This window comes from Drosophila santomea, chromosome 3R (genome assembly GCF_016746245.2).
Source record: "Drosophila santomea strain STO CAGO 1482 chromosome 3R, Prin_Dsan_1.1, whole genome shotgun sequence".
Classification (NCBI taxonomy): domain Eukaryota; kingdom Metazoa; phylum Arthropoda; class Insecta; order Diptera; family Drosophilidae; genus Drosophila; species Drosophila santomea.
This window is the reverse complement of record NC_053019.2, coordinates 3,507,419-3,531,797: the sequence shown is the minus strand read 5'-3', so window position 1 is coordinate 3,531,797 and position 24,379 is coordinate 3,507,419. Positions and strand designations below refer to the sequence as shown.

General features: G+C 43.1%; 1 protein-coding gene across 2 annotated transcripts in view; it reads left to right on the top strand.

Moving 5' to 3' along the window:
* Window positions 1-24,379, top strand: part of LOC120453496 (alpha-2Db adrenergic receptor) — a 50,424-nt gene that overhangs the window by 18,498 nt on the left and 7,547 nt on the right. For both annotated transcript variants that reach the window (XM_039638235.2, XM_039638233.2), the window contains exon 2: window positions 23,569-23,727. In XM_039638235.2, the coding sequence (XP_039494169.1) occupies window positions 23,569-23,727 (159 nt within the window). The remainder of the gene's footprint in view (window positions 1-23,568; window positions 23,728-24,379) is intronic.

Sequence of the window (24,379 nt, the reverse complement as noted above, 5' to 3'; positions counted from 1 at the left end):
CACACACACACTCACATCACTCACAATTTAAACGCTTCATTTCACTTTATTTCGACTGCGATTTCAATTTAAATTCCATGGTTTTTCTTTTCCCTTTTGGACGATGCTTGAACATCTTTTACTTTGGCGTACTCTGCTGTGGCTTTCTAGATTTCCCACCCCCGCCCCATCCACCACAAGCTGGCAGGAAAACGCTCATGAAAATGGCTGGATCTCGGTGATTTTAATTTTTATTTTGGCATTTACTAGTAATCCATTGATTAGCACAAGCTTCCACCAGTGACCTTTGCTTTAATCAAAAATGCAGCGTAAAGTTGGAAAGGATTCGCGAAAACCTCCAATTAAAACCGTCTTAAAAGATGATTTTCAGATGTATGAGGCTATGCAGGATGTGATTACCAATTTGCCGAGTATTCGTGGTTGCTGGAATGTTTTAATTAACTTTTGTTTGCCTAAAGTTTCACTCGAAACATTTTCGTCGCAGGTCCCTGGCATTCCTGCACCCCCATTGGAAATCAGTTCCGGATGCAGGGCAAGATTCCCGCTGAGTCTGGGGAGATCCCATGGAGAACGCCGAAATTTCCAGCTGCGGTTGACAAGGGAAAGACCCGGTTGCATCGCTTGCCAAGCCTCACGCATTAAAATAGATTGCTGTTTACTTTCAATTTAGTTGGCCGCCATCTCAATCTCAATCCTTTGCGTTCCGCAGCGAACTCCCTTGGCAAATATTTGCCTTTTATTAACATTTTCCATGGCACTTCGCGGTTAGTTCTCGTTTTCGCTCTCGTTGGCCATAGTCATAGCGTTGGCCTGCTGATACGCCCCGTACCATACACCTGTCACCTCCCATCGCGGCCAGTTGGCAATATTAACTGACATATTTCACCGGCATACCCGTCAAATAACTAAAGCTGTCACCGGCGCCCCGGGGCTGTATGAAATTCCCAAATTCCCCGAATTGCAGCTCACAAAAAAGTAGTGCATAAAAAGAACTAGCGGGAGCAAAACGCATTGTTTCGCTTCGGATATAGCTGGAGAATGTCAACCGACGACAATGACTCCACTTTATACTCCGCTGCCCAACTATGCAGCGCAAACTTTTTGCCTTTTTCCCTCTCGGCTGGAATTTTTTATTCGGAATTTATTTCATTAGCTTAATGCCCAGAGTGGAATTCCTGAGCTTTGGCCAAACTTCTGTCATAGTTAATGAGCAGCAGGGAGTCGCAGTTCACGGTGCCCTTACCCACCCCATCATCGTCATCATCATCATGATCATCGCTTTCTGGCATCTTTTTCGATGCGGATAAGTGTCAGGCTTCTGGGGCTTGACCAGGTGAAAAGTTCGCTCGGTTGGTCCTGTCCAACAGTTTACTTTGCTGCAGGACCCCCAACCTGGGCCTTCAACATAGTAGAGCAATCAAATTCCTTACGATGAAAATACGCAAAGTGGCACAGTGGGATATAGGAGTTTCAGCCGCTGAGCTCAACTTTTCACAGGCCTCAATTTTGATAAATATATTGTCATATATATTTGGTATTTAATTAACAGAAAGCTAAATTTATATCTGATTTAAATAAATGATACAGATATTTAAAGAACGTAACTAGAAAACGGTTTCATATACCAGGGGTATATAACTCACGTAAATCATAGCAAAAAGTTAAGAAAATTTGACTCATTACTATAAATTTATATTGAACTATTTGTATTCATTAAACTGCTTCAATATCTGAAAATGATTTATGATATGTCGGTCATTACAATAAAGTTTTTAACCACTCGCAAGATTCCAGTTCCTCAAGACCAGAATTTAAGCTTTTTGTTGGTAAGCTTTAGCTGTTTACTAAATCTGGCCATTTTCGTAATGACTTTAAGAAAGTTTTTATTAAATTTAGCAGTATTTCCCATAGTGCTGTACTTGCTGCTGGCTTTGAGAGGCCATAATCACGGTGGGGCGACAGAAAGAAAGCGCCGTAAAGAGAAGCGACCATAAATGGCTTTTGGTCTGGTTGGAGGCATGTAAAGTGACAGGGACAAACTGCTCCAGCTCGACTCCTGCTCCTGGTCGAGCTACTGCTACTGCTCCTGAGTCTGCTCCTGTGCAATGGAGGAGTGGAAGCAGCAGCCACAGCACAGAAACACAGATAAACAAGCATTTCTGTTGCTGTTGTCGCTGTCATAACCGCATATATCGCTCATAACCGCCGTCATAAAAGTGACTCAGACAAACACCCAAAACAAATATGTGATAAAGGCCGACGCGATACAAAACAAACAACTATGGCGTAGGGGGTCCCTAGTTTTGTGGCTAAGTAAAAACATTGATTACTTGGAAAACATAAAAGGCAGTAAAACTCCCCTAATATAGTCTGTGACTTGTTGTTTTATTGGTTTGCTCAGGACAAGCTCATTTCAAAATGCAATTTCTCCATTTTTTGATTTTATTACTACGGAAGTAGTAAGTAGTAGTAGTATGTGTTACACACACAAAATATGCTCCTTGTATACGGGTCGAATGCGCAAGCTGAGTGCCAGGGCCTGGCCTAATTCTTCACGCTTCCGCTAATTAAACGCCAGGGAAACTCAGCAGATTATTGCATTTGTCCTTCTGCCTGTTTGTCAATCTCTCTTTCCATCTGAGTCTGTGTGCGTGTGTTGCTAAACGTTTAGCGTTATTAAAAAGGCAACAGCAAGGACAACGGGATCCACATCAATGCCGGCCAACTGCCGGGCCGAATGGAGAGATGGATACAGAAGCGGAGATGCCGGCAGCAGTTCTCGGCCCTTTTACTTCCATCGCCATCGCCTTCACATCACATCACCCCAGATTCGCCTGCTTTTCAACCCCGCAACGGATGAAAAGAGTCCAGCTTAGCCGGGAGCAACTTTGGCAGCTGCAAGTTGCCATTTTCTCTCATCTCACACAGATACGCAGGATGCACGCTTTTTGTCCTTGTTGCCGGCCATTGTTATCACGAGGGCTGCCTCGCTGCTGAAGAGCCAACAACGGAAAAAGAAACTAGGCTACGTCGTCGTCAGGTCCTGTTCAAATTAAACTGAAAATCTTGTCCGCCCGCCAGACAACGCCGACTTGTCTGGAAGGGATGTCCCTGCCACCAGACCACTCCATAAAAAACCCAACCCACCCACTCGGCTTGCCATTCCCTTAGTTGTCAAACATTGTTATGAGCCAAAGTGGCAGCATTTTTTCTAGCACAATTCCAAATCCATTGCAACCCCTTCAATTAAAGTAATAATTGTCGCCGAGATTTAAAAAGATATTCTCCTTTCAAGTCGAGTAAATTTGAATATGATCCACATGAACAACGCAAATTATGTATTTCTCAAAAACATTTTAAATTTGTGTTTACACGTAAACAAGACATTACGATGATGCTACCGCTATATACTATATACAGTTCCATCTACCTAAGCTACAACTTATAAATAGTAAGATCCGTTTGGTTATAGCCCAATACAATTCAAGGCACTCTGTAGTTTTTCCCCACCAATTGCATATTGGTGGGGAAACATTACAACATTAGCTTTTACAAAAATATTTATGTTGCACAGGGTGGATACAACGAAACAATAGAGGACTGGATTATTTGACAGTAGTTACACGAGGTTTCGAAATAAAATAGAATTTTTTACAGAATATTCCCATGTCAGCTCTATCCAACGTTTTTCTCCCAAAATCACCGAATGTTGTAATTAAGCTTGAGGAATTAAGCTGTGGGCCAAACTTGGATTGTCTTTCCCACCCAAAAGAAAAGACAGCCGGCAAGGAAGGGAGAATGCACGATAAAATACTCTTAAACAAAGACCTGAAACAAAACACCGAAGTGAGTGGGTAGATAGGAAAATCTCCAGGGCAAATCGATGGCTCTTTAACTTTTACCCACGACTTCGGCACTGATGGGTTAAGCTTGCGCCTAATGGCCGCCTAAGTTGACACAGCCAGCTCTGAATAATGGAATCAGGAAAAAATGTAACAGCAGAAAAACTTTTGTGTTGATTTATTAAATTAATTGCTACCTCATGGCTCAGCGATGGAAGAGAACACCGAGTGGGAGCATGTGAGTTAACTTTTATTTGTCTTTAATTTAATTTATACGAAATACGGCGAAACTTTTTTCCTGACAGCCATAGGGGCTGCGTAAGATCTGACTGAATGGTGGAAGTGCTAGACAGGAAAAAAAAAAGAAAAAAGAAAACTTCGTATAAAAAGTTGCTCTTCCATAAACGATTTTTGGTTTATTTCGTGTGATATACGGGAAAATAAAGATTGCCGAGATGATTTATTCACAGAATGCACGCCATGCCCTAAAAGGTGGAAGGCCTGGAGATGGGGCTTCGGCTTGAGAATGGAAACAGAAATGAATTGGGCCCCTACGTGTTGCTATTCCACGCAATTTCCGGACAAATATCCCAAAACCCCCATCCTATTGCTCCTTATTTTCCGCTTTCCCTGACAGCTCACACTTTATCAATCAGCCGGGCCGAGAACATCGGTTTGCATCGCATCACATTTTGCAGACATTTTGCACTTGATTTAATGTCACCCCCAGGAGAAAGCCTCCACCTCAGAAAAGAAGAGCTTCCTTACGGCTTCAACCAGCCAGCCAGCCAGCTTCCTTTGAATCCACTTCGATTTGTTGCGTTGCCAATTTTCCAACAGCTAATGGCGTTACAATATGCCATTGCTATTCTAGGTGTTTCTCTTGGCCTACACTGGAAACCTGGATGGCATTTTGAGCTGAGCCTTAAATGTATATAATCAGGAATGCCGGAAAAATCAGGAAAGCGTCATCAGATTTCAAAGTACGCGAAAATTTATATTTGGTACATGGGTTTACTTCTATAAATATATCTTTTCTAAAGCATTTTTTTAAACAGCTCTTGCAAAGGTTTTATGCTTTTAAAGACTTCAGAGTCACATAGTACATTTGATTGTACAACTTTTGACTTGCCTTAAAAGCATTGAAGTCTTTTCATTAGAATACCCCAGCACATTCCAGATGGGAATAAAGCCCGAAAAAACGTGTTTATTTTCACTGCATAAGTAAAGCCCAACAAAATATAATATATTATTTTACCAGCATACATTTACTGAGCTTTTAAAGATATTAAGATATGTATTGGGAATCAAAGTTTTGAAGCACTATTAGTAGCCCTTCTAACTTTCCTGACGCTTCACCACAATTGCAGTATTTAAGGACATTCTATTTGGTATCCTTTTTTTTGTAGTGTACTTTCGGACTTCCCTTCCGTAAAGGGGAAGAGAAAAATGACGCCGCAAAACCCCACGGCGCGAATTGCTCATTTATTTCGAAAAGGGGGAAACCCCGGCCGAACCTCTTAAGGGGAAGTTAACTGCTGCTGCCCCTGTTGTTGCTGCTGTTGCTGCTCCCGTTGGAATATGTTGCACGTTAAGCGTTCTCTTCACAATTTATGGCTGGGCGTCTGTGCGGCTGACTGTCAACCCATAAAAACTTCGACTCCCGAACGGGCGGGGAAAGAGGGGTGCGTTTCCTTTCGGTTCTCACGGGGCGAAGTTCGGGGTCTAAGGGGTCTGCTGGGTGTGGCCGTTTATTGCATTTACAGTTACTTAATTCTTTAGCTTGAACTTGCCACACAAACAACAATTATTGCTCACCTCAGGAAAGCAGAAGAGAGCCCCATAGCTCCTCCTCCTTCGCTTTGCGGCTGGCGTGACACTTGGCCAAAAAAGGCTGGCTGGCTGTTTGGCTGGTTGGCTGGTTGGCTGGTTGGCTAGCAGGTGGTAAAAACATTATGATCGTTCAAAACTTTTGCAACGATTTTAAATGGTGCTCGCAAATTACAGCTCAGCATTTTGGATTTTTTGCTTCCTTTGGGCTTGGTGATGGTAAAGGGTCTTTGTTGCTTTTATTGCTGCTGTTACGCGCATTGATTGTATTTTGAGTGACGGGCACCGCAAAAAAGCTTTTAAGTCATTAATTTAATTTTGAGAGCCAGCCAGCCAACCTCAAAGGATTTTGAAGTGAACATTTTCGCTGATGATGCCTGCAGCGCGTATGTACCGTATATGTAAGTGTGCTGGTTGGTTGGGTTTGGGTTTCTAGGGATTTTATCGCAGCCCGATTTTGTCAGAACGGTATTTCCCGTATAAATGACGCACATTACAGCAGCGAAATAAAGTTGCTCTGGGTGCGTGAAAATGTCTGGCGAATATAAATTCACTATAACAGAGATTTATGCACATATTCCGCCAGACAAAACAGGCGAACTTGAAAATGTAAAGCAAAAACACCAACACACACCACACAAAAACGAAAAATTTAAAACTGGCAAATGTTTTTGGTGCGGAGATAAGACCGACTATAAATATTTGAGAGCTTCCCTTATACGTATGCGAATAATCGGAAAACACAATCTGCATCCAAATGAATCAAATAAATTAGTTCAGCCATTTTTGAGGCCAAAATCAAGTGTCGGCAACGGAACGTATGAGCCATTTTGTAGCCGACTGGGAAACTGTTGCTGTTGGGGCTTCCTTTTGGCAAATATCTAGGCTTAACCAAGCTGAAACTTTTCCGCCTGCCGCTGTTTGATTAAAATAATTTCCACTTAACCTCACGCCTTCCCCATCGCCGGCTAGACTTCGTCGTCTTTTTCGACTTTATCTGTGAGCATCAGAGCCGAAGGACAATGTAATTAAGAGCGCACGCACACACGCAAAACTATCCGGCAAATTAGTATGAAGAACTTAATGCATACGCCAGAAGCCAAAGTGGAAGTCGAACTCAAAGCCCAAAGCCGACCAAATAAAAGGTATCTAAACACACAAAACGCCCAACATCACTGACTTTTGACATAAACTGCTGGCATTGATTGTTCCTGCTCATGTGTTCGTGAGAGTGTGCTGGTGTGTGTGTGGTGCGATGTCTAAGTGTGCGCGTGAAAAATATGCCAAAGAGCTCCTTTGGCCACTCCTGCGAGTGTGTTGGTGTGCTGTGCTCGTCTTTTCAAAGCATTCACTGCATTCACTGAGAGAAATTGTTGAATAGGGTTGACAAGAGAATTACAATTACTACCAATATAAGTCTGGATTGGTAATCTAGAGGGTGATATGTGAGGCATATGTCCCAAAAGAAATATTCCTAAGTAACTCTGTGAAAAGGGCTAGAAGAATGCGATCCTTAAACAGAACACCAGTTTTAGGGCAACTCTATTGTTTTCCGCCGCGTGTAAGGATACTCTTCAAATGAAGTGGCCCCGTGTCTGTATGTTCTGACAGTAAGATTTACAATGTGGCCACCGAGGCACGCATGTGTGCGACAGAGAGGGAATGAGGGCGGAGTGAAAGAGACGAGATCGCAGGGAAAAAGTCGGGTTATAAATGTCTAGGTGGCGCCATTTGGCTGTGAGCTGAGCTAACTCGAAATGGGTTTGGGGCTGCCAAATGGAATCGCCGGAAAGGGTGGGCATGAAGCCGCCTCCGTCCCTTTCCCGGAGCAAAGGGGGGCAAAGGGATGTGGAACAAGGGTTCGCAAATTGTATTGTTTTTGTGTAAATTAGTTCACTTTGTGCGTGTCTGTGTGTCCGCTTCAGCTGCAACTAGAACAAACAGCTCGCAGGACGACGACGTGTTTGGACCTTTTAATTTGCATGTTTTATGTTCACTTCATGAGATTTGAGTTGGGGCTGGGTCGGTCCTGTGGTCTGGGTGTTAGCATAAAATATTCAACCGGCCACGGCCACATGTGTGTGAGCTCCTCACAGTGTGTGTCAGTGTGTTTTTGTGTGGGGCATGGCATAAACTTTAGCTGTGATCATAATTTATAGCTGGCCCATGCTTGTGCCAGCCACACCACACATAGTCCGAAGCGAAGCGAAGCGAAGCAAACCGTACCATACCATCCATACACAGGCGAGTTTCAATTTGACTTTCGTCTAAGCAAAATCCAAACCACAACCTCAATTCTGCTAATACTTTTCCTGCCGTTGTTATTTATTTACGTGGCTCGGTGAAACCACTTTAATCAAACCAGGCCGCTCATCTGGCCTGGAAATTAAGTCCTCTGCACCCAGCCAGCCCCGAGGAACAGGTTTGGTCCACTTCCGTTTAAGCCGTTTAGTTATAAGCCGGCAACACGAACGCGCTTAATGACGAGCTTCAGTCGGTCAGATGGCCGGTCAGTCTGTCGATTTTATTTATGGACACATTTTATGACACTTTTAGCGGGCCAATGGCGTTAACGATGCAGAAGCATGCAAAGGATTTAAGCAAAGCCACTGTGTGTTGTTTACATTGTGTACTTTTGCTTTCACTTCAGCAAAGACATTATTTTGACCAAGTCTACAGTATATAAGAAGAATGCAGATCAAATGATTTATGTATGATTATGTTTAATATTTTAAAAGCACCAGATCAATATAAAAATTCAAAACAAAATATGAAATGATACGAAACTATTCATTTTATAATAGAAAACATATATTTCAAAACCAATCATTATATAATGAGCACCGTTAAGTTAACTTAATTTGTTTTTATGTTCTTGTTGCCTTTAAAAAGATTAGTATGCAAATTCAAGCATATTGAAGACTTTATATTCATCCCACAAGTGAGAAGACCCATTGGGATTTCTACAAATCATTATTCTCCCCACATTGGCGGAAAGCAGATTAGGAAATCTGCGTGACTGGATCAAAACCAAGTCCCGAAATGAGTGCGAAAAAGCAATTACAAAATCGCCCACAGAAATTTGACTTAGCAGCGGGGAAACATGTCAATAAATCGGGCATCGGGACACAAAAACTCAGGCAGGATGAAGGGATAAATTCCATTTGTAGTTATATATTATAACTGGATTGTGTACGTGCTGCCGCAAGGGAAGAAATATGCGTTTTCGGCTGTGGCAGGACACGACCATCCAAGCATCCGAGCATCCAAGGATCCAAGCACATGTTAAACTCTTTACACAGACATAAACAGCGAGCGGGGATACGTGCGTGGAATTCTGTTTCGCTGCCAGTAATTGAAGCCACAAATGCGGACAAAGAATGCGACCCAAAATTGATGAAATCACAAAGAAGGATGTATGTCGATGGGGCACTGGCATTGCATCATCTCGTGGCACCACAGAGGCGCACACTGAACATTATTTAAGGGATTCAACATTCTATCTTGCTTGCAAAAATAATTCCCTTTGATTTAATATTTCATGGATTGAAACTGTAGCTGCTACATCTACTTATTGATTCCCTACCAAGCTTACTACTTTCAAAATCCATTGTTTCTAAGGACATTGGTACGTCATTCAAGTATTAAATAACATTAATTGCAAGTCAACAATATTTGTTTCAATAAATACCAATGAATCCCAGCGAAGGCGGAATCCCAACCCTCCTGAATCTACGCCACTGCACTCACATACCGCAGAAGAGCATATCACATTGTATGTGGCCTTTGCTCTCGTCCCTGTTTGCCATTTGTTTGTTGGGGGAAATGCGAGAGAAAAAGGGGAATGCGGCGAGCAATCAAATGGAAAATGCAACAACAATCCGCCATCTGTGGACATGATGCGCGGGTCCAGCTGAAGTGTTGTCGAGCTGCAGCTAGAGTCGAATCTGATACTGAGTCTGAACCCCAAGCCGCAGATCTGTCGCATCTGGAGCAGCAAAGTATGGTAAAAATTGTATATCCATATATATAAGAGCTAGTGAACGAAACTCGAACAGCAGAAGAAGTGAAGAAGCTCGACGTCAACGGAAATTGCTGTTAGTGTGCATTGGGCTGCCAAGGACTCACCTAGCAGGACACTTCATTTCTACACTAAGCCAAAAGTATTTCCGCTTCCCTTTGACCTCACTCACAGAATACAAAGTTGCTACCAAAAGTGGTAGGACTATAATTAGTTTATGCGTTTAAATACCATTCAAATAGTATCACTAGGAAGGAAAATAGTGTTTGTTTTTTAAGTTAAAAAGCACCATCCACTTTTTTCTCAGTGCCCCGCTTGAGGTCGAGTGAGCTCGCTAGCTGGACACTTGCGATTCTCACCATAAATCTGGAAATGAAATAAGTGTGTGCCTTGGTATATTTGACATTTGGTCACTCACCAGCGCAATGACAGTGAACGAGTGTCTGTCTCGGCTTTTCCGTTGGCAGTTTGTTTTTGTTTGTTCTGCTTGTTTGCCTGCGTGGTCAGCAGAAGCACCCACGTACGCACTTGTGTGCAGAAGGATATATATCGCAGCCCAACCACCTTGAAGCCGGAACCAATCCACCACCAGCCATTAGTCTGGATTCGACGAATGTGTAAGACGACAAGCCAAAATGGGAATAAATGAGATATTACCAATTTGTATTGAATGCCCCAAATGACATAATAGAGTGGCTTACATGAGACCACCCCCTCCTTCTGCTCCTCCTCGCTTGTGGAGCGTTAGGCAAACACAATTAGGAAGCTAGCCAAGCAAATACTCGCCAGGCATTTGCCGTGGAAAAGGCGTTGCCAAATGCCAAAGCAATTATCAAGCATACGCCGTGTGGGACTGAGAGCCGGCAGGACAGAGGCAGCAAAGCAAAATAATAAAAAATATATTCTACCTAGGGCAACAACAGAGGGCAAAATCAGAGCGAATGGGAAGCAACACCCAGCGGATCAAGGGACACATAAACGAGAAAAATATGTCAAAACAACGTTTCCCATTTCCCCCCAAAATGGACAAAGCATGTGCACCCTGCCAGCCAGCTAGGTCCTTGATGGCATGAATTAAATGGACTACAAAACAAAAAAGCAAAAAACAAAAGGATCTGGCTGCAAAAAATAAAAGGAAAAGAAGGCATTGCGGAACATCGTAAAACAACGGGCGCTTGGAGTCGGGGCAAAAGTGGGCCACACAAATTCGTACACAAATTGTAAGGGAATAAAATTTAAGTATGCGCATATTGATTTTATGATCAGACATAACTACGCATAGGACTAGGATACATGACATTTCTAAAAACTGCAAAGCAATCACGAACGTCGACCAGCAGTCCAACAGAATAGAGCGAGCAATCGCCGCCTGTCGATATAGTACATACCATAATATATAGTACACCTCCCCTGAAATCAGTAAAGTATCTGCCGCTTTGACAGTTGTAATATACGAGTATTTCTATGTTGGCATCGCATTTCGGCGTTGTCTGTTTTTTCTTGTTGGCGGTCTTTGTATTTGTGAAATTATGCTGAAACATTTGCCATGATTTTCATTTGTAGTGTGTGTCAGTAAATATGGTTTTGGGCTTTTATATTTTTCTGCCTAATGCAAAGTTGATTGGACCCGAAGAAATGTGTACCATAAATATTTATACTCACGCTTGATTGCGTCGCTGAAGTGGCGAGCCAGAGTCCTGAACTTCTTTAGCTTCCATAGCTCTGAAAAACTGGCAGTTAATAAAGGGGCGAGCTGCCATGGCGGAACTTTTAATCTCGTTTGCTCAATTCTCGCATTATACGCTTCATGAAAAATTCTTAAATCCGCTAAAGCAGGACTCAGCCTGATGGCAAAGTTCGTGAATAAAGGGCAAATAAACGAGCAACAATGTATGGAATACATTCTGTCTTTGCGAGACAGAAGAAACAGGGCAACCCAATAAAAAGAACACCAAATTGCTGGCCCCAAAATGTAGGCAGCGTTTCTGAAAACGAAACCGAAATCGAGACGAGCACAAGGACGAGGCACAAGGAAACGATGCCAGCCAATATACAAAGGCAGCGGCTGTCCCAAATGTACGCCACAAAATATTGTTTACAAATCTCTTCAGCGACGCCCACAAATTTGTATGCGGGGCATTGTTATCCCTGTTGTTCGTCTGTCATGCGGGTCAGAGGTTGAAGATTTCAATATTTATTCTGGCCTCTACCATGCCACCCGGTTGGCTGGCAAAACTTTCTGCCGAGCCCATCTCTGATCTGTGCTCGGCCCACAAGGCGAAGATGGCTTAAAGTTTCTTCATCTCTTGATTAAATTACATGGATGCGACTGGCAGCCAGAGGGCGGCGCTCTGCTTATTCTGCTGACATGCGAGTACAATTAATGAAAACTTTCCTGCTGACCAACCCTCCGGCACACACATAAATCGCTAGCCAAGTGGGGACAAGTCAGGGGCACCCGACTGCCATAAAGAACTCTAAAAATAATACGAAACACTGGGAAAATGTTTTTTAGATTGAAAAACATAATTAGAATAATGTGGCATGCATATATTTCATTGTATGAAAGCTTTTTTCAGAAGCAAGTGATGTTGAAGTGCTCTTTAATACGGGTCTTATATTTTATTAAAATAAAAACTTCACCGCCAAGTGCAAGGGCTGGGTATCCTTTTTTCAGTGCACCCACAGCGGAGGAAGATGACGCCTGGGCTCATCTCCACGGCACTTGTGTCCTGCTCCTCGGGGACGCCTCCATCTTCAAGGAGTCTCGTGCTCCACTTCGCTTCGCGCACGAGTGTGTGTTAACAGAGCCATAATTATGTCACATTCTGGGTAAATCGATACCGAGATCCGTTGCTCCGCAGCCCCGCAGCCTGGCAGCTGACGCACATTCGCACAGTAACTTGAACTTTAACTCGACTTTAAATGTGGCGCCAAGCGGCGCAAGAGAAAAAATGGGAACTTTTCGGTCGACTGGGGCGAACGGCGACAGCAACGACCGCCATTATTGTCCTTTAAATGACATTTGCCATGACTGCAGCGGACGTCGACAGATGCCGAAGCTGCCCTTTCGCCCATCGCTTTGCCCCACCCGGAAAGAAGGGAAATGGCGAAATAAAACGGGGCAAAGCTCTGCGGAAAAGTGTCAAATAAGAAACTAAATCGCATGTCGTCTGTTGTCGGTTGTCTGCCGGACCCTTTTGTGCGCCGTCGGTCAAAGCGTTTCGAATTTAAAGCTTTCCCCGTAATCCTAGCGGGAAATGGCCATCGAAGGAGTCGGAGGCGGAGGCGGTGGCTGAGGCGGAGGTGGAAGAGGAGCCGCTGTAGCTGGTGGGTAAATCAGTGTCGGAGTGGTCGAAGTGGCAGGAGCAGCACGGATGGCACGATGGAGCAGCTTTGTGCCGCAGGGCAGCATTTAATTACGCTCGTGTTGCTTGTAATGAGGCAAATTGCTTTTTGCTGTCAATTAAAGTAAAGTTTTCGCATTCGGCCGCCTGCGCCCGCCCTCATCTGGAGCCAATCAAATTCGTTCAGCTCCCCATATACCCAATCTAGCCGAGGCCATTGCGCTATGTCGGTTGTAAAGTGTACTCCACTCCGCCTCTAATTTCACGCACACCCATTCTTTTCCAGCGCTGCGCTCTTCCTCCTCCCGCCGGCACACATCCGTTTCCGCCCGCAGCAGTTTCTCCTTCCGCAGTCGTGTTCTAGTTTCGCCAGTGCAAAAACTGACAGCAAATGCGTGTCGTGGCACTAGGAAAAACTATAACTTGTATGCTTAAATGCAAATGTAGAGCATTTGAGCTTGTTAGAAAATGATAATTGCCGGTTGGGTTAATTATGTTTATATCGAAAGAAGTAAACTAATTCATAAGAATATGTTTAACTATCTTAAAAGAATATAAATACAAGGTTGAATTTTAATTATTATTATTTTTATTTAACTGAAATAATAATAATAAACAATAATACTTATGTTGTGGATTATTGGAAAGATAGGCGTATGTTCAAAAAAGCAAATTTATTTGCAGTTATAGGAATTTCCTCGCAGTGTCTAAGTCGCCGTGTGAGCGTGGGTTCGTCGTGTGCATCGTCTCAGAACACGTTTGTAAACATCTTAAATGTGCTTTTAATGGGCAGCTATCCCGGCAAAAGGCAGGAACAGTCAGACATGCAGTCGTGCAGCTGCTGCCACGCGCTTTACTTGTTTTGGTCCTGCCACCCAGTCCGCAAAGTCCTGCCACTCCATCCAGGATCACCCCGAAACCCGCCCACTGACGCCTCCGGCTGAGGCACAGTGTCTGCTACTACTTTACCGCCATTCCCGTATTTTAATAACGCTAATTAGTGTTCTAATTAGTCGAAGCCGTAGTTCGTCTTTAGCGGGTGTGTGCGCGCAACGATTTTAAAACACGCAAAGAGCCTTGTGCAATCGCTTAATATGAAGTGCACTGCATATGCAATTGCCCACGAGCAGTCACTCTCGTGCCGAGGAGCGGCGTTTAAAATTATACAAAAATTAAAATTTAATTATAGCTGGAATTTCGCATAACAAAACGAATGCCCTTCCTGTCTGACTTCCATACAAGCTCTCCTCAACTTTCCATTATTTCCATTCGGCGATGGTTGTGGCGTGCATGCAGCACATTCCGCTACAATGCAAAATGGTTGCCTGCCACGGCGGACGGACCGCGAAATAAAGTTGCAATTAATTAGCCATTAATGAAATTGCACTCACGCACACACTCACTTATTCACACATGGCGGAGCTTGGGTGGCGTAATGAAAACGAATCTCGCCAATACTGATGCTGTTTGTGGCCGACAACTTCTGACCGACGAATACTATCATTATCATTGAGCTCTGGTCGGAGAGGACTTAAAGGATTGCAATCCTTCCACTTAATCAAATTGATATTCTGGCAATTGCTAGTGAAACGGAAACTTTTTAATTCCGCTTGATTGACTTGAGCATGCAAGGCAAATCAATATCAATATTGTCTAAGGTCGCCGCAAGGCTTCATTTCAATTTTAATTTCAGGTGTATATTGCGTATACGCACTGTTAGCTTCTCTCCAAAGTTTGTGAACAGCAGCGGTCAATAAAATAGGAACAGGTTTCAATTCATTGTATTTATTTACATAACACTTCATATGTAGAATATACATTTTAGTACTTTGTTACGTGTATTTTTGCACTTACATCAATTTGGTTAGGTTTTCTATATATCTTAGAACTTATAAAGACACATTTTTATCTTGACCTACACCATATATTAAAATGCAATAATGCCAGCAATACGCACACATGCGTTTTTTAGTACTTTAAACCATAAATTACAGCCGTCGGCAGAGGAAAGCAAACAAGCGTTGCAATGGAAATTGCGTGATATGTGGAAAGCTGTTTTGCTTGTTGAGCGCCCGGGCGTTCCTATAGTTGTACTTGTCGTGTTGTTATCGTTGCTGTCCGTGCTATTGGACCACCACCACCCACAAGCAAGCGCCCACATAGCCCCTTCTTAACCCCCTTCAACCCCTGGCCAGCTGCTCCTTCCTCATGCGTTTGACCGCATGGCCAAAGCCCCAATGGCAACTTGTCCATGGCTGCAACAGCGGTTGTTCATTTGTCCGGCTTTTGCCGACGACGAGTGTCATGCTGTTTGTTCCACACATTGCCCACAACCACCCACACACCACCCACCACCAACCTCCTTCCGTGTGCCCTGTTGGTTTGTTTGTGTGTCAATAACCATTAAGCGTTAAAATTTGTGAAACATGGTTGTTGCTGTGGGTTTGCTGCTCCTGCTTCATGCTGCCTGCAAAACCAACATGATTTGTACGCCCGGCACAACACAGTAATTATTTTTGGCCCAAGCAAAGCTGGCCAGTTGGAAATTCGGCCCACACGATTCGGCATAAACACGTTATAGCCAAATTTCGATTTTATCTACATTACGAGAGCAGAACACTGGCCAGCCTCTGCCGCTCGAATATATATCATTCAAAATTTCCAATTGGCTTGCCAGGCGACCACTCGCAAGAACAAACATTCGGACATTAGGATTCCATTTTAAGTGCACTCAGAAATGAGATATGCTCTGCCATATATTAATGCCAGTATTTAAATAATAGATATATTATAGCTGTATCTAATTAAGATTTTAGCAGTTTCAATAGTCCTTGAAATGTAAATATAATAACGTATTCAATATTTTAGCACCGAAATAATATAATACCATAAAATGTAGAAAACATACAATTTTGTTTCCATTCAAACTTTCTAAAATGTAAAAGCCGAACATTTTCAGTGTTTATGGCTCTGGCCGGTTAACTGCCCGTTTGGGCCCGAAACACGGCTCAGTGGCAGCTTCCATGGCTCCCAATGCGAAAAGACTCTTATTTAATTTACTGTTGAAATTAACGACGCCGTTGGCCGCTCTCGGTCGCACTTGTGTACAAGTTTGCGGAGCCCCAAACAAGCATTTGGCAACAATTTGTTACAACTGGCAACTGCAGATGATTAACAATGCATGCGACATTGTGGTTAAAGGCATAATATTAGCATACATTTAGGCTTACGCACACACGCGTACTAACGCACACATACGCACTTCAGCACAATTGAATAGAGGGACAACCGAAAGCCATATGAAAATTAATTTTCTGCTATTTTCCGTTACATACCCTGGGCTTATTGTGCTATTTATGTGCCTGCCATTATGGCAAGACAAAAGCCCGTATTAATTACACAACTCATTTGCTTTCCGTGAGCACCGAAACACCAATGACACAAAATCAATAGGCAGCCCGGAACAGCTCGCTTATCGCCACTAACCTCCCGTTCAATTGGGAATAGAGTCATCAAGGGGGTGGGCCAGGTGGGGTTCGATTTGGCCACACAATGAGCCCGCAACCGGAAATCAAATAAAACGCAAGTCAAATCGTGTTGCATAATTATAGTCATTTAGCGCCAAACATCAATCACAATTTTCGTTGGCTAAAAACAAAAAGGCAACCCCATTAAAAAAGCAGGGTGTAACTGAATTAAAAATACCCTTTCAAAATAACTGACGACTGTTTTCAAGTCATTCAAAATTAAATGATATTTCAGCACATATTTTACTTAAACGCAAAATATAAACAATTCAGCTAGTGATTTATTTACACAGTTTAACTTCTACATAAAATCGAATAATTCCTGGCAAAAATTAGGTATCTAAATTTTTGTATATGTAAACTAGAGTGAGAAAAGGCTCTTATTCTTTTACTTAAACATTCAAAGTTGGACACAATTTTAATAATGTTTGATTGAGGAACTCCTTTTATAAGGGTACGCGAAGGGGAAACCTAGTCTGAAATGACCACGGCTGAAAATGCGAAAACAAATTGCCGTGGACTAGGTCAGGCACCATCGGAAAAACACCTCCCCCAATTCTCCACCCACCCTCTGCGTGTCAACAAGCAATTTCCGCAACCGACGATTCCGTAAAGGCTGCAACAAATCCTCAGTCCTTCTGCATTTTACAACTACCACGACAGCGGAGCAGCAACAGTTGCCGTTGTGAGCTGTTTTCTTGCTATTTTATTTTAACGATAATATTAAGCTGGCGGCTGCTAACGGATAGGCCAGGCTGGCAATCAGCATAAAGTGGTTGCCGTTAAAAATATCAGGCCGCATAATAAAAGCGCCGTTTCGCAGCGGATACACGCGGCATAGGGCGGAGGGGAAGATCCTGTGGGGGGAAACGCTCTGCCACACGCAGCAATACAGAAATCAAATCATAAAACCATGAAACTCGCCACAACAATTAAAAGGCCTGCAGCATAATTCCGGGAATGTGTTTTTCTTCCATTGCGCCCATACAGCACTTTGTTGGCCGTTTTTTTAGTGGCGCCCCAGAAAATGCATTTGCATGGCTTAGCGGATGACTAGCGGTTCTGAAAAATTGCAATTTAATGAAGCGTGCCGTCAGCCGCAATTAAGCGGCAATAACAAATCGGCACGACCCAAGGCTTAAAAAATACCCTCGAGTCGAAGAGGTTGCCTGCGCAATTAATTTATTGTATCGCAATGAAAAAAATCAAACCGCCAATCGGAAAATCCAATTCATAACGCGGGCAATACAGTTCTCTTTAGCTTTTCTGGCCAGCAGCACAAGTGCAACATATAAATAGATGTGGTTATGCCCCAATGAAAAAATAATAATTATACCCGTTACTCGTAGAGTAAAAGGGTATACTAGATTCGTTGAAAAGTATGTAACAGACACAAGGAAGCGTTTCCGACCATATAAAGTATATATATTCTTGATCAGGATCAATAGCCGAGTCGATTTGGCCATGTCCGTCTGTCCGTCCGTATGAACGCTGAGATCTCAGGAACTACAAAAGCTAGAAAGTTGAGACTAAGCATACAGACTCCAGAGACATAGACGCAGCGCATGTTGCCACGCCCACTCTAACGCCAACAATCCGCCCAAAACTGCCACACCCACACTTTTGAAAAATGTTTTGATATTTTTTTATTTTTGTATGGGTCTTGCAAATTTCTATCGATTTACCAAAAAACTTTTTCCACGCCCACTATAACGCCCACAAACCGCCCAAAGCTTCCACGCCCACACTTTTGAAAAATGTTTTAATATTTTTTTATTTTTGTATTAGTCCTGTAAATTTCTATCGATTTGCCAAAAAACTTTTTGCCACGCCTACAAACCGCCAAAAACTGTCAGTGTTGAAGACTCTCCTTCGCACTTTTACTAGCTGATTAACGGGTATCAGATAGTCGGGGAACTCGACTATAGCGTTCTCTCTTGTTTTTTTTAAACCCCTTAGTATGGGGGTTTAAGACATTAAATGTATATGACCAGAGCACAGTTTTTATGATTCTTCAAGTATGATAAGTGTGCTCCTACAAGTATATTTATAATTCTTTTTTACAAGTGTAATTAGTTCTCTCGTATTTCGTTACGCTCTGCATTAGCAGCACTTTTAATTGTTAAAAAATTGGCTTGGCTGGACATTGTCGGGGCGTAAATGACGGGAGGAGATGGCCAACTGGACGGATCTGCGGCATTAGCCCTCGTTTGAGTGGCGGAGTCTAGCCTCCGAACGAAGGAGCCACTTGATTTACGTTTATGGCAAGTGCGGGCAAGCGTTAAGTTGTGAAAATGTGGATATGCGAAAAGGCAGTCGCAAATAAAGTCAGCTGGCGATGACGACAGCCTTGGAGAGCGGAGAGAATGCTCTAATAGAAAATAAGGAATGGCAATGGCAATGGGCAAATTCCAATGAGAAGTGCAGTCAATTGAAATGCAAGCTTCAGCACGAGGATGTGGAACTTCCTGACAAGGAGCAGTTCAAGTCAATGCGAAGACGAGGAGCGAGAAAAGAAAAACTGCAGCCAGGCAAATTGGCTATGCAAACTCTGGGCAAAATAGCTGCTTCAGCGAGCAGCGACAAACAAGAGGGCAAATCGAGCTGGAATTGGGCTGAGGAAGTAGAGCACGAGATCGCCAGCTTTAAGTATTGACATCATTGTCAAAGGGGCGGAAGCGAGGGCCATGCAGCGAATATTTCCTTTGGTCAAATTGAAAACTGAGCTGTGTAGTCGCCGCCTGTAGTTGCACTTTAGATTTATTGATTGTCTTAGTGCGTTGCTGTCCTTGGCGAGTTCGAGTCCGAGTCCGAGTCCGCGTCCGAATGTGTCCTGCAGTCCTTCGCAGTGCTGGCTTATTGCTGTTGAAAAACTTGCACAAGCACCGACATCAATGCTGATGATGACAGCAGCCACTACCAACTCTTTCCACATTTTCTGTTTTCCCACTATTCTACTCTTCCTCGAACAAAACGCCCTTTTTTCATTTTTCAGAGCAAATATACTCCTTAAGTCGCATTAAAAGGATTTCGCCAAGTAATCTTGGAAAATCACAATTTTATAATTTATCATTTTAGTTATACCTTTAGATATTAATAATAATAATTTTTTAGCAAATGTTAACCCTACAAGAATTTATATTTTTTTCGAGCGTAGTTTTAAAGGGCACACAGAGATTCTGTGTTTATCATATTTATTTCTGTTTTTCAAAGTGTTGTCGTTACTCACACTTTTTGTTTTTCGTACTTTTGTGAGCTTGACTCAACTTTTGTTCTGCGGCCCTTTTTCCCTGCTCAAACTTTCTGCAATGCAATGCGGATTGAAATTCTTTTGTGTTTACAGCGGAATTTCTTCTTTATTTTCTTGCATTACATATTATTTGCGATTGCTGGCAGCTATTGGTGGCCACAAGCCCACGAGGCGAATGATTTTGCCTTTAAAGCACCGCTCATACGCCACGTGGACACAGGACGCGTGGAGCGCGACCGAAGCAGAGGAATGTAATATTTTTAATTACGCTCATTTCAGCCAGCTTTTCCATGTTTACATTTCAATAAATTTCCACTCGGTCTGCCGTCAACCCTTTCATCATTTTCCTTCTTCTTTAGCTCTGGCTGTTTTTTTCATCCTTTTTCTGAGGCACTTGTCATCATCAACACTTTTAGCTGTTGCTTTTGCTCAAGCTCCTGCCCGCCTAACGAATTTGGTGGCGCATAATGAGTTTTTGTTTCCGTCAGCTTAAGTTCGCCAATGCAGAGGATGAAGCGGGAGCAGCAACAATTGCCATTGCCATTTAATTAAAAATTGCAGAATAATTATTTTTCCTTTTCGCCTCCTGCCTTGTTTTTCTTACTCTTTCTCTGTTTTTGCACGCTTCTTCTTCGAGGAGCGCGTGGAAAAACTTTTAAATAAACAAAGGCGCCCTCTGCAATTTGAAAATCTGCAAATTAGCACAAATGCAGCTTGTGGGCGGATTGAGGGCGCATTGAGGGATTGAAAGTCTGCAGGAGCAGGAAGCTCCAAAGTACCAAAGGTGCATGGCATTGGGAAATGGGTTAAGGGGAAGAGGAAAGTGGAAAGTGGAAAATAGAAAATGGAAGAAGGAAACAGAAAAAGGCTGAAGGGAAATGCAGCAACAAAGTGAAGTTTTCAATTACATTAAATCCGCTGCATAAAGTTATCGTCACGCACAGTTGACAATTTATTTGTTCGCCCACTAGTTCCAGCCTGGCCAACACGTTCGTGGCCCGCACAAATGTCAGTTTAAGAGCTTTGTTCCAATGCGTTAATAAAATATTCTGCCCCACTTTTCCCCTCCTCTCGGCTCAACATCATTATCGCAGTGTGCAAAACTTTGGGCCCACTATTTTGCTACAGGTGTTTCCTGAGTGACGTGCACACACGTGGCGTATGCGCAACTTTTCGGCCTACCGAGAAAAGTTTTTCGGCCAACTTTGGCTTTAATACCACCGAAACGAAGCTCTTTCCTTTAGAACACTATTTTCAACGGCGGAGGTGCGAGACGCTTCCGCGTGAAGCGCTGACAAATGCTGTCAATATATCAGCCTTAAGCCGTAAATGATGGGACCATTTACAATGAAGCTTAAGAGAAGCTACAACAATGTTATTTCAATGCAACTGCAGTTTACAGTGTTAAAAATATTTCGCTTTTGTTATGTACAGCACTTCACATTAGTGTATAGCACTAGCCTCTTCAATAAATATAATATTCGAAAACCACTAATAATTACACCCACATCTAGTGCTTTCAATTGAGGTATTCCTTAAAATCAACGTGCGTTTCTCTTATGAGATCATTTAAGCAAGGCTGATACAATCCGAACATGATGTGTACAAATTTTAGTGGGGAACTTCGCAATCCGGTTTCTCCCAGTGCAGTTTGCGTGCTGCCTGTGCGGCAAGCAATAAGTTGAAAACCGAGACAGCCCGGCTGGCAGCAGCGTCAGCATTCAAGAATCCAGCTTAAGTAGCTGTTGGTGGTTCTACTCATCTGCTCGGATCCTCTGGTGGCGTTCTCCTGGCCGTCTCAGCCTGCCACTTGATGTATATTTCGGCAACATTATAACCGGCGCTTAATACTTTATGCTTATTTTGTTGCCACAACCCCGGTTTTCGAGACGGGCGTTGGATGGTTGGGCGGATGGGGATAGCCTCGGAAATTTATATTCTGCTTTGGCAGGATAAAGTTGTCTAGCTCAGCCTGTTTCTGCTGCAACTTCGCCTGCGGCTTATGATAAACTGGGCTGCACTTAAGCTGCCTCTGCATACGAGGCCAGCTATCCAGATATTTGGCTGTGTGCTCGTATTTACAGCTGGCTCCCCTTCCCGGCAATTCAATTTGCCTGCCTGCATATGAACGTAAGCAGCTTTAAATCTTAAATAAATTTCGTTTGTACCCAGCTTCTTTCTCCAGATGTACATACACACATACTCGGATATCAAGTACGTAAAGCATTTTTTATAAATTGCTAGTCGATTTCTTAACCGGCTACTGCAATTCTCTCAGAGGGAAGCAGCTTAACGTGACCAGCTGATGTCGGACACAGACATTCGCCGCACAAGGAAGCATACACTGTGCGAAATGGAATCAGACTCAGAAAATGGTGCTTGCAGAAAAAAGAGTGCCAAGGATTGCCTCCAAAGTGTATCCTTTCCCAAAGACAACGGCACAAATAAAGGAACATTTTGAATGCTCCGAAGTTATTGGCTTTTTCTCAGAGTGTAGAACTATGCATTTCCCAGGAGCGTTGAATGCGGATTGAGGTGAGCTACAAGCAGTGGCAGTAACAACGGGACGAAAGCTTTTCATTATGCACGCCACTCGCCGGCGAACAACACGAACAGCGACTCAAAAGGGCAAAGCTGCTGGGGCAATCCGTTCCCCACTTTCCCCTCCTGTCAAGTGCACTTTTTCGAATGCCTTTCATCAAAACACTTAATTTGCATAATTTTTGTGAAGAGAGTTGGACGGGCAGCGGCGAGAGCAGTAAGTTTGAGATGATTTAATTCCGGCAGCTTTAAGGAAAAGTAAAATGCTTTCCAAGCACCAGAAAATGGGCCAGTAACATTTTTCGCCGCCAGGTGGAAGAATCCCTTTTGTGCGGTGCGGTAATCTAATACTTTTACTTCATTTAACGTTATGAAATTTCATGCACTTTGCATATTTCACATAAATGCCGTAGGAAAATGGAACCCGGGGCGCAGAATTGCCGACGGAGGCAGCCTCAGACAAAAAACTTTTGGGCCAGACAGAAAAGGCGGAATGCATTTTTCAGTAAATCAGCCTGTGTACTCAATGACCCCACCACTATCAGCCTGAAAATATGGCCAAAGCAACAAGCCGTCTAAAGCGATAGAAAGTATCAAAGAAAAGGCGAGTCAGAGTCAGAGGATGTTGGGTCGTAAATTTAATCTGGCACACGATAGTTAAGTTAACTTGGTAAAGTTAATGCTCCTTAAGCTCCAACAAAGCCTACAAGTCAAGTTCAGGGCATTCAATGGGAAAATTTGACTAGTTGATGGCTGAAAGGTTAAAATAATTAAAGACTACAAAGGACGAATGAGTAGTACACACTTTCTTTGGTCGTCGATAGAAGCAAATTTGGCTGCAGAAACTGGTTGAAGGCATACTCGTAATGAATTGGCTTTTTAGTTAATGGTGTGTAGATGCTAATATAATTGCTTTCACTAAAATATAACTATTATGTTGCTTACATTATGTGAAAACAAATGTATATAAAGTAATGGCTCTTCCCTAAAAATCAAAAAACTTATGACTTATAATCCTACTTAATATACCACAAGAAAGACACCTTATTATATTGATTTTGCTTGCAGAAATGACTTAGATACTTCTTAGTTACCCTTCCGTGGACTTTCGACAGTGCACTAGACTTCACCTTTGGCAGTTATTTAGTTAAATTCTTTTGGCACATGCCCCGATAATATCTAACCCTCGTCCTTTTTCGATTCATTGCAGCTGAGCGAGGACATTGGCTACGTGCTGTACTCGGCACTGGGCTCCTTCTACATACCCAGCTGCATCATGGTCTTTGTGTACATACGAATTTACTTTGCCGCCAAGGCACGGGCGAGGAGAGGTATTAAAAAGCATCCCCGCAAAACGAACAACGAACAGGTGAGTGGAAGGCGTGATTATTTATGAATTTGACCCGTCGAAATGGGCACATGTTCACACACCTTTGCCTAATGGACTCCACACCTCGGGGGTCTCAGGATCTCACTTTTGAACCATTATTGCGGTTGGCCGCAAAATTTGTCAGGCATGGAAATTTGTACGATTCAATGGACAAATGTAATTCTTCTAGCCGACTGTGGCATATGCGGCGTATGTGTAATATTCGCACACACCTTTCCGCTGCCCCCAAAAAGTAATTGTGCATTACCCCAGGATGCTCCAAATTGAGCACACATGCCTCGCTTCAATTTCCCATCAACAACTTGTGGGCTACGTGTTGGATTTACCCCACTTCCCCTGCCCTCAGCCAAAGGGAATTGCAACTTGCCAACGGTGCAATATTGGCCGCTGCAGCAGTTGCAGTTGCCGACGTTAAGGCGAACGGCCATTATGAAGGGCCATTCAATCCAATGGCATTTACTGACGAGGAGCGGGTGTGGGCTAATAACGGCCTTGGCTGGAAAATTATCGCTGAAAATTTAATCGAAACTCCACCCCAAATCCACTGATTAAGTGAAAAGTCTCTAATGATCGTCAATTAGGTAGCACAACGACTGCCAATGAGGTGCAATTTGCATTTTCAATTAACTAT